This window comes from Vicia villosa, linkage group LG4 (assembly GCF_029867415.1).
Source record: "Vicia villosa cultivar HV-30 ecotype Madison, WI linkage group LG4, Vvil1.0, whole genome shotgun sequence".
In the NCBI taxonomy this organism is placed as follows: Eukaryota; Viridiplantae; Streptophyta; class Magnoliopsida; order Fabales; family Fabaceae; genus Vicia; species Vicia villosa.
This window is the reverse complement of record NC_081183.1, coordinates 177,136,704-177,150,203: the sequence shown is the minus strand read 5'-3', so window position 1 is coordinate 177,150,203 and position 13,500 is coordinate 177,136,704. Positions and strand designations below refer to the sequence as shown.

Below are 13,500 nucleotides of genomic sequence, written 5' to 3'. Positions count from 1 at the left end.
CCGACATATTCACCAAGTCCCTTCATCTCGGTCCTTTTTCTCTTCTTATGTCCAAACTCGAGCTCCTTTCCATACACTCCAGTTTGACGGGGGGTGTTAAAATAAGAGCATAGATAGGTCTCTTTTAGTTACCGTTACAGTTTGTTACCGTTTGTTTAGTCAGCTACTTTTTAGGATTAGTTAGTTATATTTGGTATATAAAAAGTACTCTTGTATACTCTATCCAAGACAGTAATGAATATTATTTTTTAGTCTTACAATTTTATTCTGTTACAGTTTTGTTTCAAGTTGCTATGACAAATACATACAACTTAATAAGAACAACTTCAAAGGCTGAAACAACCTTAAAAACAACATCATCCATGAATGAAATAGGCCACAGAAACTTCAACCTTAATGATTCTTTTCTCAGTTTCTTCAAGAACCTTCTTCTCTTCCCATTCCAAAACATTGACATTTCATTCACTTTAAATAATTACTTAAATTAATTGATTAAATAATTGATTTTGGGTTGTGGTTTTTTGTTGGAGAGTTGGGGGATTATATTGGGGAGAACAGGAAGCTTCCCTGTTGCCTTTTTTGTAGTACTTTTCTTAGTACTCACGGTTTTTCAATGGAGGAAAATAGTAAATAAGGAACCAATAAAGTTTGCTGCAATGCAATTACTTAACAATAGATTGAGTGGCACAGTTGGTAAGAGTTTTGACATATGCACATCAAATGCAAAAGCTCAAAAACACTTTCAAAATAGCAGAAACAAATGCACATCAGAATAAATAATTAATCATCACCAGACTGTACATTTCGTTTCCATAAAACCATAACTAAGAGCTAACCTTCCCAACAATAAAACCACCAGATAAGAACTATGAACAACACTCAAATCTTACCCTAATACCACCAAAATCCAAGACTACCTCTAGCTTTCCGTAAGCTAAATTATTTTCCTTTATTGTTTTTCTCCTTATTTCGCCCCTTTGGCTAACCAACTGCCATCCAAAATTGCCTAAAAGGTAAATTGAACATTCATTCTTCTTTTATTCTGTGCATTTTGCTTTGCTTTAGGAACTTGAAAAAACAAAGAAACTAAGTCATCACTGTGTGTTTGCTGCTGCCCTGGTGCTTGTTGTTGAGGTCCTGTTGCCTCTTGACAAATTCACCCTGATTCCCATCAATACTCTGGTCTTCTTTGGTGAGGTAGCTATCAACTTGGGAAGCAGCTTGCCTTCCCTCTGAAATCGCCCATACAACCAGCGACTGACCGCGACGACAGTCCCCGGCTGCAAATACCCCATCAACATTGGTTGAGAAACGGCCATAATCAGCCTTGAAGTTTGACCTGTTGTCTTGCTCCACACCCAACTTTTCGGCAATAGTCTGCCAAGGCAAAGAAAAACATTATCAGCTATGGTCTACGGAAATTGCTTTTGCAAAAGCATCCATCTATTGGATAAAGATAACAAAATGTCTGCCATTCATCAAAAGGGTCCAGTAAAATTTACTTCTATAACTTATAATAATGGAATTTAATAGCAACTCATTTATCTGCTAGAATTATTACCATGCAAACTAAATAGCATAAGCAACCAATTTATCTTCAATTCAGATCAACCATATACATATCACATTCATTTAATTAATGTATTTGAAACGTAAGAATAAAGCTATTTTAAATACTAACCGACTCAGGGCCAAGGAATCCCATAGCAAGTAAAACTAGGTCAGCCTCGATTATCTCCTCACTGCCCTCAATTTCCTTAAATTGAAACTTGCCGGTTTCATCCTTCTCCCAGCGAAGGCGTACCACTTCAAGTCCTTTTAGATTACCATTTTCATCTCCCACAAACCGCTTAGTCAGCACCTCGTACGTTCTTGGATCTTTGCCAAATTTGGTTTCCGCTTCTTGGTGGCCGTAATCAACACGGAATATGCGAGGCCACTGCATTCCAGAAACAGTGGTTAAACTCAAGTCAAGAGAGAATGAACAATATATAAGGAAAAAAGCTCTTATATACTATTTTAGCCTTCCTAGTAAGGACAGGTGAAAAAACAATTATTCAAATCTAACCTGAGGCCATGGGTTGCCAGGGGCCCTAGTTGCTGGTGGCTGAGGGAGAAGTTCAAGATTTACGACGGAAGTACAACCATGACGAATGGATGTTCCAATGCAATCTGTGCCAGTGTCACCCCCACCAATGACCACAACCTTCTTGCCCTTGGCAGATATGTAGTTACCATCCTGTAAATTGCTATCGAGCAAGCTTTTAGTGTTGGCATGAAGAAACTTCATGGCAAAATGAACTCCGGATAGCTCCCTTCCAGGTACAGGAAGATCCCTGTATTAAAAAGTATCTTCGTCAGAAACATTCTATATATAAAGAATTGAACTAAATCCAAAGGCGAATAAACAGGTTGATTGCTGTCACTGCATCTCACCTTGGCTTTGTGGCACCAACAGCCAAGACAATGGCATCATTTTCCTCTCGAAGCTGTTCAAGAGAATATAAAGGATCATGTCCAATATTTGCATTAACTACAAATTTAATTCCCTCCTCAGCCATTAGATTGACTCGCCTTTGAACTATGTCTACTTTGTCAGTTTTCATGTTGGGAACCCCATACATCATAAGGCCCCCAATCCGATCAGCTCGTTCAAACACTGTTACCGTATGGCCCATTTTGTTTAGCTGATCAGCAGCTGCCAAGCCAGATGGTCCACTTCCAACTATGGCTACTCTTTTCCTGTATAATAAAAGATCTATTAATAACACTGTTTGTGTAATAATTAATTGGCCTAGTTCAATTTTTGTCTAATCATATTGGGTTGAAAAAAGGAACAGCATAAATTAAAAAACTAAAACAAAAGTAAAATAATGTTTAAAAATAAAATAAATATATACCCAGTTCTCTTGACAGGAGGTCGTGGCACCATCCATCCCTCGTCAAAAGCCTTGTCTATGATAGCACATTCAATGTTTTTGATGGACACAGGATTCTCAATAATACCAAGCACACAGGAACCTTCACAAGGTGCTGGGCACACGCGACCAGTGAACTCAGGAAAGTTGTTTGTTTCAAGAAGCCTCTCTAAGGCTTCTTGCCACCTATTTTGATACACCAACTCATTAAATTCTGGTATTTTATTTCCAAGAGGACATCCAGAATTTTCCTGAAATATTATGCAAATTTCTTTAGTTTAAAACCTTAGAAGAAAAGTTATAAGTAATTAAAACTTGAAAATGGCAATGCCCACCTGATGACAAAAAGGAGTGCCACAATCCATGCAACGCGCAGACTGTGTTTTTAAAAGTGGGCCCGGCTTTGTCTCCATCATCACTTCATTCCAATCATTAAGGCGAACGTTAGGATCCCTATACTGAACACCCTCACGCTCATAAGCAACAAAGCCTCTATGTTTAACAGCATCAGTGACCTGGCTTGGCCTCTTGGGAGCCTGCATTCAAGGACATTAGATACTCTTCTAGGTATGTTCTTAACATTTAGGAACAAAAAAAAACACCTAGACTCTTGGACCCCACCAATGCAGCATAGTATTCACCAGGTTAGTCTAAAATCTCTTTTAAGATAGGACCTCCGGCTTAGAGGAAAAACATACACTAACCAAAAAGGCATTCACTAAATTTTTGGAAATTAGACATAAAAATTGTTTCTTAAAGCACAACGTAAAATGTAAAAAATTAAAATCTATTATTAAAAGTTAAGAAACTAAAAATTACCTCACTTGGGTTCTCATTCAAAGATGCAGTTGCCAACTTCTTTAGCTCTGCAAAAGCATCTTTTTCTACTGCTTGAGCTTCATCATCTTTTTCATCGACATCAGCAGCAGCACGCTCCACTGCCTCTTTAGAGGCTGCATCAGACTTCATACTTGCAAGTACACGTTTATACTCCCGAGGGAACACCTTGACAAATTTAGGTAGAAGATTGTCAAAATCAACCAGCACTTCCTTCGCAAGCAGACTATTTGTGTGACGTTGATGTTGCTGTATCAACATCCGAAGAGTAATAATGTCCTCTTCCTCTTCAACCTTATCCAGATCCACAAGCTCTGGGTTGCACCGAGACTTGAATGTTCCATCCACATCAAGAACATAAGCGATTCCACCACTCATGCCTGCAGCAAAATTTCTACCAGTTTTCCCAAGAATAACAACGGTCCCACCAGTCATGTACTCGCATCCATGATCACCAACGCCTTCAACTACAGCACGAGCCCCAGAATTACGCACACAAAATCTTTCTGCAGCCATCCCATTGAAATATGCCTCACCACGTGTTGCCCCATACAGTGCCACATTTCCAATTATGATGTTGTCTTCGGGGTTAAAATTGCTTCCTTTTGGAGGATATACTACAATCTTGCCACCTGATAATCCTTTACCAATGTAGTCGTTGCTATCACCTTCAAGTTCCAATGTGATGCCAGGGCAAAGGAATGCACCAAAGCTTTGGCCTGCACTACCAGAAAATCGGATATGGATGGTGTCATCTGGAAGACCAGCCAAATTGTACCTCTTAGTAACCTCGTGGCTAAGCATAGTTCCCACAGCACGGTTAGTATTATGAATTGGTGTTTCAATGTATACTGGAAGACCCTTTTCCAAAGCAGCATTGGACAGACTTATAAGCTTATTATCCAAAGCCATATCCAGACTGTGATCTTGCTTTTGCACACAGTATTGTGCAGCTTCTGGCCGCAGTTCAGCTGCAGGTCGAAGCAACAGAGAGAGATCAATGTTCTCAAGTTTTGCATTTCCATTAACAACTTCTTTATCAACTTCGAGCATATCTGACCGGCCAACCATTTCATTGACTGTTCTAAACCCAAGTTGGGCCATAATTTCTCTCATCTCTTCCGCCACCATGAAAAAAAAGTTAATAACATGCTCGGGTTCTCCGGCAAATTTTTCCCTAAGTACTGGATCTTGAGTAGCAATGCCAACAGGACAGGTGTTCTTGTGGCACTTCCGCATCATGATGCAGCCAAGAGTAATGAGTGGAGCAGTACTGAAACCATACTCTTCAGCACCAAGAAGAGCGGCTATAGCCACATCTCTTCCGGTTTTGAGTTGCCCATCAGTTTGGAGAGTTGTGCGACCACGTAGGTCATTAGCTACCAATGTCTGGTGGGTCTCGGCCAGACCAAGTTCCCAAGGTAGCCCAGCATTCTTTATGCCAGTCCATCTGGATGCTCCTGTACCTCCATCGTGACCTGAGATCAAGACATGCTCGGCATGGGCTTTAACAACTCCACTAGCAATTACCCCAACTCCAGCTTCAGATACCAGTTTCACACTAATTCGAGCAGCTGGGTTGGCATTCTACAAATTAACATAAGGGGTCAAACACATACAGGAAGAACACCTAATGTTGTAATACTCAAACAGACATATTGAAAGAAAAAAGGAAATACATATATGAAAATACCTTCAGATCGTAAATTAATTGAGCAAGATCTTCAATTGAGTAAATATCATGATGGGGAGGTGGGCTGATGAGCCCTACCCCAGCTGTTGAACTCCTAGTAACAGCAATGTCTCCTATAACCTTGTGGCCAGGAAGTTCACCTCCTTCACCAGGTTTTGCTCCCTGAGGATTACAAATATAACGTTAAGACACTACCACTCCACCATAAGTGAAAAACTACACTTTTATTGAACCTCACCAAATAAAAAATGTAGGTTTCAATTAATGACGCAAGAGCACCCAGAGGTGCCTTAAGTCACAGCATCATCTGCCATGAATATAAATTCATAAACAACAGAACATATTCTCCAACAGGAATGCAGGGACACCAATTGATGAAATTTTATTGGGAGTAAAGGAAAAGAACAATAACCTTAATTGGAAAGAACAAGCTACAACAATTACCTGGGCCATCTTTATCTGAAGTTCATCAGCATTTGTAAGGTAGTAACTTGAAACTCCAAATCTCCCACTGGCAATCTGCTTAATAGCACTCCTTTTGGGATTCCTTGAACCATCAGCCAGAGGCTCCATTCGAGATGGTTGCTCACCTCCCTCACCTACAAAAGATATTAGAGAAAAATATCATCAGAAAATCAAAGAAATTGAGGAGAATAATAATCTTATCACTTAATAGAAAGAGTTGCAAACTAATACTCCATATGATATTTTCAAGGAAAATTTATGTTGGACGGCGTGTTTTGTCAAATATGGGTAAAAGACTAACCGTTTATGTTCCCGTGCTTTGGGGAAAAAAGAAAAGAAGTGACTCATTAATCTTAAATAAGTTTGACAAACCTGTGTTGGATTTCCCTCCAATTTTGTTCATTGCCGTTGCTAATGCTGTGTGGGCCTCCAATGATATTGACCCGTAACTCATGGCCCCGGTGCAAAACCGTTTAACTATTTCGCTAGCAGGTTCTACTTCACCAATTGGAATCTTACTTGAAGTATCTTTAAATTTTAGAAGACCTCGCAAATTGCATGCCTTGTTCAATTCATGAATGGTCTTGGAATACTGTTTATATGCATCTACACTGTTAGTTCTGGTAGCTTCTTGAAGCTTTGCAATAGCAAGTGGATCGTTCAGATGAACTTCGCCACCTTTTCTCCAATGATAATCTCCGGGATTTGGCAATGCTACAGCTTCTGCACTCCCAGGAGAGAAAATCCGAGAAGGAAAAGCCAACTCGTGCAGCTGAAGTGCATCACGTGCAAGCATCTCAAATGTTGCACCCTCAACTCGACTTGGAGTTCCAGCAAAGCACTTTTCAATCACTTCGGAAGAAAGACCCAGAGCTTCAAATATCTGAGCACCTTTATATGAGGCCAAAGTTGATATTCCCATCTTGGCAAGAACCTTCATCATTCCGTAGTTGCTTGCTTTAAAATAGCTTTTGACCAACTCATCTTTGGAGTGAAATTCACCACTTGCTTTTGGTGGGATCTTTCCATCAACCTGCAGTCGCCAAATTGCCTCTACAGCCAAATATGGGCATATAGCATCAGCACCAAAACCAACAAGTGTGCAGAAATGGTGCACTTCACGTGCCTCGGCAGATTCAACCATTAGGGCAACTCTTGTGCGCTCAAGTGTTTTAACTAGATGCTGGTGAACAGCACCAACAGCCAGAAGGGAGCTCACAGCAACACGTTTTTGTGAGAAGGCTACAAGGTCAAACAAAGATTTAAATACATTAGGTGAATGTGACTATACAGTATATTTATGCAACAGAAAGATAATATAGAAGTAAAATACCTCTATCAGAAAGCACAATGGTGGTGTAGCCTTCACTAATTGCATTGTGTGCTTCTGTGCATATCCTGTCTAAGGCTTCCTCCAACCCTTTCTTACCGCGTTCCTTTGAGTAAGTAATGTCTATAACTTTACTCCGCCATCCCCTATAATTCATTTTTTTTATGGCTTCCATTTCCTTGGTGGATAAAAGAGGGCCTTCTAGTGAGAGACGGTGGCATTGTTCCTCCGTGGTTTCTGTCAGATCACCTTCTGGACCAACCATACATTGCGTAGAAGTGACTATTTTCTCTCTAATAGGATCTATAGGAGGATTTGTCACTTGAGCAAACATTTGTTTGAAATACTCAAAAGTAAGTTTTTCTCTATTAGACATGACAGCTAATGGAGTATCATTTCCCATTGACCCAAGTGCTTCTGAACCATCTTTTGCCATGGGAAGTAATAACATTTCCAATGATTCAATAGAATACCTACACGAGAGCATAATATAAAAACACTTCCTTAGTAAATATGGGGGATAGAATGGAAGAAATACCCAGGGAGGAGGTCACATACCCAAAAGCTTTCAATGGAGCCAGCAAACCATGAATTCCCATACTTTCCATATCTACATCATCATTAGATAGCTGTTGTTCATGGAAAATGCAATAATTAGACTTTCCTATGAGAAATTTAAAAGAAATTGATGTTGGTTTTATTGTTATACTTACCGGACTCACTCCTGATATGGCTGGTGGCACAATATCAGATTCATGAACAGAGTCAACTATGTCCTTCAGTTCAATCTTCTGCTTTTTAAGCCAATCCCCATAGGGTCTTGCTAATGAGTATTGCTCTTTTAGTGCATCATCGTTCACAACTATATGCTTCTCAAAATCCACCAAAAGCATCATGCCAGGATTTAGTCTTCCTTTCCTGGACACGTCTTCTGGAGGAATATCTACAACACCAACTTCACTGGCCATTATAACACGTCCACTGTGGGTGACATAGAACCGGCCAGGTCGTAGTCCATTCCTATCCAATGTAGCTCCAAGATAGTGGCCATCGGTAACTGTAATAATATTAGATTAGGTATCAAATCAAATACCCTAATCAAATACCCTATAGAGAAAAATAGAAGTGTGGTCCCAGAAAATTTACATGATATAAGAGCAGGTCCGTCCCATGGCTCCATTAGAGCTGAATAGTATTCATAAAATTCTTTACGCTGAGGGTCCATGTTCTTGTCGTTCTGCCACGCTTCAGGAATCATCATCATTACAGCTTCTGGAAGACTTTTTCCAGAATGAAGCAAAAACTCAAGGACACCATCAAAACATCCTGCAAAAGAAAACACCACGAGTCATGACTCAGTAATATGACCACAGTTTAACAAGCTAGCAAAAAAATTCATGAAGAATTTCACCTGAATCTGATGAATTTGCATCCACAATTGGTAAAAACTTTTTTAAATCATTCTCTGATAGGCCAAGTTCCTCACATTTCAGCAGGCCTTCACGTGCCTTGATCCTACAAAATACACCAGATTAACTGAGATATCTGCACCACATCAATCAAAAGGCAACGAGTAAAACCCTAAATACACAACACTCAATGCTGTTCAGCTAACCCATGATCAACTATGATTACATTAGTTGCACCGTGGACTTGAACACTATCTACTTTGGAGGGGCTTGAGGAATCACAGTCATGTGAAACTCCAAGATAAGGGTCATTCTATTAAAACTACAGTTTGGAAAAACATTTTCAAGAAATACATACCAGTTAACATTGCCTCTGAGTGTGTTGATTTCCCCGTTGTGGCCCAATACACGAAAAGGTTGAGCACGATCCCAGCTAGGGAAAGTATTTGTAGAGAAACGGGAGTGTATCTACATAGAAGTATAACCAATTGTGAGATTTCATGGTTAAGTTCTTATAACAGCATAAAAACCAAAGTAAAGAGTCATGTGCAGTTTTCTTCCAGCACTTCAATATAACACATACTGAAGTGCCAGTAGAAATTACAAAAATCCTATCCACATTCACCAGAGTGATTATTCCCTACACAACTCTGAAGAAATTGTCCTCCAGACCAACTAACGAGGGAAAGCATCAGCAGAAATTTCTGCAAACATGATTATCTTGATAATGAACTTTCTTACCAACTCAACCATTGAATCCAATCCAGCATCCAAAATCAAATAGTAATCAAGGAAGCGGAAGAACTTAAGAGATCATTCAAACCTCAATGCCTCAGAAGTCATTCCCCAACCTTGCATCTCTTCAGTTACTGGTTGTTCCTATGCTGTTTGTTGGAGTATAGAGTTAGTGGAGGAAGAAGATGAGTTAATGGGCAAAATATTTACCAGGGCCATGTAGCTCGTAAACCTTTCATTGCCAAGATCTGCAAAATATTCCTTCAACTGAGTCGGTGTTAGCTGACCCTTGTAAATTACAGTCCTGTACAAAATTGGAAAATCATAAGAAATTTGAAATTTATTGGACAACTACAGCAGTAACCAGAATTTACTTTTCAAGATAATGAGGATGCCTCTTTGGGCAGCAGACCTTGATGACAGTGAACAGATATAGAAATCTGTAATTCCGTCATTTTGGAGGTTTAATGCAGATGTAATAGCAACCATGCTGAGCTTCCTTAATATGTACATCTGCAAGGAAAGTATGTCTATCTATTAATCACTAGTCGGTTGAAATTAAACCATACAATGAAGCAAAATGTTCTGAATCCAACTTTTACATAACCTTTTTCCTCAACAATAAACTCTACTTCGACAAAGATATTATGCCTAACTCAGAATGTTAACTCAAGTAACACACTTGCTAATCTTTTTCAGTGTAAAAAATCCCAATACAATTATTTATTCACCAGCTTAAACGAACCTGTTTCTCCAAATCAACTTTTGAGGAAGAACTTGGTGTAAGAAACACCTGTTCAATCACTGGTTCCGTCAGCAGGGCTGATTTGCCCAATCCTGTGTTATCTGTAGGCACAGAACGCCAACCAAGAACTGTGTGACCAAGAGACTCGGCAACCTTAATGAAAAAAAGAAGTATCGTCAGTAGAAGACCAAATCACTATCACTATCACTATCACTATAAGGAAACTAGCAAAAGGATGGTATGCAAAATAGTAAGCAATCATTGCTTTTGTTCACAGAGAACTTGCATGATTACAGCTAGCATATACAAGGCAGGGAAATTCACAGGGTGTAATAAATCAAGTATAAGTTATAACTCGAAAAATAAAACAAGTAAAAGTTATAACTCAAAGACATCTTACTTAAAATCAAATACCAAACAAGATAAAATAAACATCAGAATTAGACTCGGCCACCACAAGCCATTGAAAGACAAAATCACTATTACGAAAATAATGAGAAAAGAAACATGATATAGTTTTGGTACATAATGGTTTTTGTTAGTCGACAAATTCAACAAAATTACAATTGGTGGATACAAGGCATGGAAAAAGTATGGTACTCTAAAGTATTGCATAAACACAATCTATTTAAGTGTGAAATTAAATCACACTTCAGAATTAGATTTACCTTTCTAAATATATTTTTGCTTTCCTTTCTCCGATTATCAGATCTAGGCAAGAAAAACATGCCAACGGCATAATTTCCTTGAGGAGGAAGCTGAAAATCCACAACCTGCAATAAGGCAAACCCATGGCAATCATCAGCCTCTTTCAATATATAGAGCTGAAAGATACAAAACCAACTCCCAGTAAATCAAAGGTTAAAACAAGTCACACATAGTTTTACAATTATAATTAAAGAGAAATGCTAGTAACACTCTCTTTTTAACATTTTCTCCAATACTCACTTTCTTATTGGTTAAAACATATGTAGGTCCTACCACTTTATGTTGGATTCATTTCCAAAGTGAGAGACCCACACATGTTTCAACCAATAAGAAAGAGATGTTGGAGAGAGTATTGAAAAGAGAGTGTTGCTATAACTCCTCATAAGTAAAAACAAAAAATGAAATAAACCATTTTCTAAAACCAAACAGGCCTAACAAATATGTTCAAATGATCAAAAATGTAAAACAGAATTAAATTTAATTTAATTTATATGCATGGTAAAATATGATTCCGCATGCATCCCAATCGGATATATTGCCACAATATTTCTTACCTTCTAGAACTCATGTTCTTAAACTCATTAAATAAGTTTAAAATATATTATTTGTTGACTAGAGAAATTAGATTTTACTTAATTTCCATTTCAAAAATAATAATAAAAATAAAACAAAATAAATAATAAAAAATAATACTCACTCTAGTCTTATTTATAAGAAAAAATTCTCTTTTTTAGATACATTGAATAAATAATGTATCTGGTCAACATAACGTCTAGATGCATTATTTATTGAATGTATATAGAAAAGGAATCTTTTCTTATAAATGAGACCGGAGATAGTATTAATAATAATAATAATAATAATAATAATAATAATAAATATTAATAATATTAATAATAATAATAATAAAATAAAATAATAATAATAATAATAATAATAATAATAATAATAATAATAATAATAATAATAAGTGTTTTATGAATGCATCCAAATTGGTATGCAATGACGGTTTCAAGCATGCATCAATTACATTTCACCAAGCAAATAATTGCCGAAGATATTTTAAGAACAAGTGGCATAATAGTGAATTAAAGAGTATATGAATTAAATCATAAAAGAAAAGCGAATAAAGAAAGAGACAGCCAAAAAAGTATATACTGCTACTACCTAATTGGGGAGCAAAATACTTACACAAATTATTTTTATTAAAACTTCATAAAAGACATTAAAATCTCACATGTTCATAAAAACCTCCAATCACTCAAACGAGAACAAAAAAAATACTCATAATAATACTAAAAAATTCACAAACAAACAAGAAAAAAAACAGGTAAATATTTAATTTATTCCAAAATAATACAGATAATTAAAAAAAAAGTCAAAAACAAATAAAAACAAACGTGCCTCTTGGTAGAACTCATGAGGCAGAGCTACCAGAATCCCCGCACCGTCACCGGTATTAGCTTCGCAACCGCAACCGCCTCTGTGCGTCATCCGAATCAACATCTCCAACGCATCAGTCACCTATACAAACAAAAACACAATCTCAATTCCAATCTCTATCACAAATCACTCACACCAAAAACAAAAAACAAAAAATATTATCCTAACCGTTTTACGACTACTTTGACCGCTCAATTCCGCCACAAATCCAACCCCACACGCGTCCTTATCAAACTTCGGATCATAAAGCCCCATCGGTTTCTCCGGTATAGCCGAAAACGACGACTTAACCGTCACTCTCAGCTTCGGCAACCTCCCCGGTCGAACCGATTCCAAAAACTGACTCCGCTCCGAACCGCTCCTCCGTAAACCGGTCCCTAACCACCTCTTCCTCTCCGCACATATGGCGGAACATCGCACAACCGAGCTTCCAAATCTCACCAAAGGACGCAAACGCGCGTTAGGGTTACTTATCACGTTTATCTGAGGATTGTTAAACGTTAACGAAACAGAGTTCGACATTTTTCAAGCAAAATCAAAATTAGAAACGCTTAAGCGTTTTATCTTTTTTTCTAAACGGTTATTTAGGTAATTTGGTAATTTCAGATTATATCACGTGATTGATTTTTAACAATGAACGCAACAGATCTGAAATTGTTGAAGTGATGGAAATTAAGATCCGGAATATGGAGAAGCTAGAGATACGAATCTGAAAGAGAGGAAAAAAAACGAGAGAAAGAAAAAGGAGAGAAAGAAAAGGGAGAGAAAATAGCGCCGTTTGTGTGAGCGAGGGTTCTTTGGGTGAGAGAGGAGAAGATGGATTTATAGAGAAAATAGTGAGAAGAAGGAGAAGAAAAAGAAGTGGGGACCACCGTGTTTGTGTAAATTTTACTACCAACTACATGCTCACTGTTTTTTCTGTTTTCTTCGTTGACAGCTAAGGATTCAAAGTGGTGACACGTGTGAGATGCGTCTATGCGGCACGAGACAGCCGTTTCTGTAGGTGGGTCCACGGTTTTGGTTTTGGCTCGTGTGGGTGGGCGATAACCTATAACTTGTTTAGATTCGTTTTATCGTTTCCGTCATGGTAATTTTTTTAAAACTGGAATAACTAACTTTTTATGGTAACAGGAAAAATAAAACTGACTTTATCCATATCTGTGTAGCTTTTTTTCTTGAAATTTTTTTTCTATGTGCTGTAAAAGTTTTTAAAGTTT

At 37.9% G+C, this 13,500-nt stretch overlaps 1 protein-coding gene across 2 annotated transcripts; it reads right to left on the bottom strand.

The window, feature by feature from the left end:
• Nucleotides 1–748: 748 nt before the first annotated feature.
• Nucleotides 749–13,094, bottom strand: LOC131596096 (glutamate synthase [NADH], amyloplastic). 2 transcript variants are annotated; one of them, XM_058868655.1, is made up of 22 exons: nt 12,452–13,094; nt 12,245–12,364; nt 10,801–10,905; nt 10,133–10,285; nt 9,800–9,900; nt 9,598–9,691; nt 9,011–9,120; nt 8,655–8,758; nt 8,390–8,569; nt 7,957–8,300; nt 7,802–7,872; nt 7,247–7,716; nt 6,286–7,155; nt 5,893–6,047; nt 5,449–5,610; nt 3,738–5,342; nt 3,254–3,454; nt 2,901–3,169; nt 2,437–2,742; nt 2,069–2,336; nt 1,682–1,939; nt 749–1,377 (listed from the first exon to the last, which is right to left on the bottom strand). In XM_058868655.1, exons 1-22 carry the CDS (start codon nt 12,803–12,805, stop codon nt 1,087–1,089), a joined length of 6,591 nt encoding a protein of 2,196 aa, XP_058724638.1. In that variant the 5' UTR covers nt 12,806–13,094; the 3' UTR covers nt 749–1,086. The 2 variants fall into 2 exon arrangements, with proteins under 2 accessions (XP_058724638.1, XP_058724639.1); XM_058868656.1 differs by lacking the exons at nt 9,598–9,691; nt 9,800–9,900; nt 10,133–10,285; ... (1 more) ...; nt 12,245–12,364; nt 12,452–13,094 and adding an exon at nt 9,394–9,571.
• Nucleotides 13,095–13,500: the final 406 nt, after the last annotated feature.

Bases quoted from the DNA above. Each gene is read 5' to 3' on its own strand.
- LOC131596096 (XM_058868655.1), bottom strand. From the start codon at position 12,805: ATGTCGAACTCTGTTTCGTTAACGTTTAACAATCCTCAGATAAACGTG. The intron at 3,455-3,737 runs GTAATTTTTAGT...CCTTGAATGCAG, and splicing joins TGAATGAGAACCCAAGTGAG to GCTCCCAAGAGGCCAAGCCA. The intron at 2,743-2,900 runs GTATATATTTAT...TTTATTATACAG, and splicing joins CCTCCTGTCAAGAGAACTGG to GAAAAGAGTAGCCATAGTTG.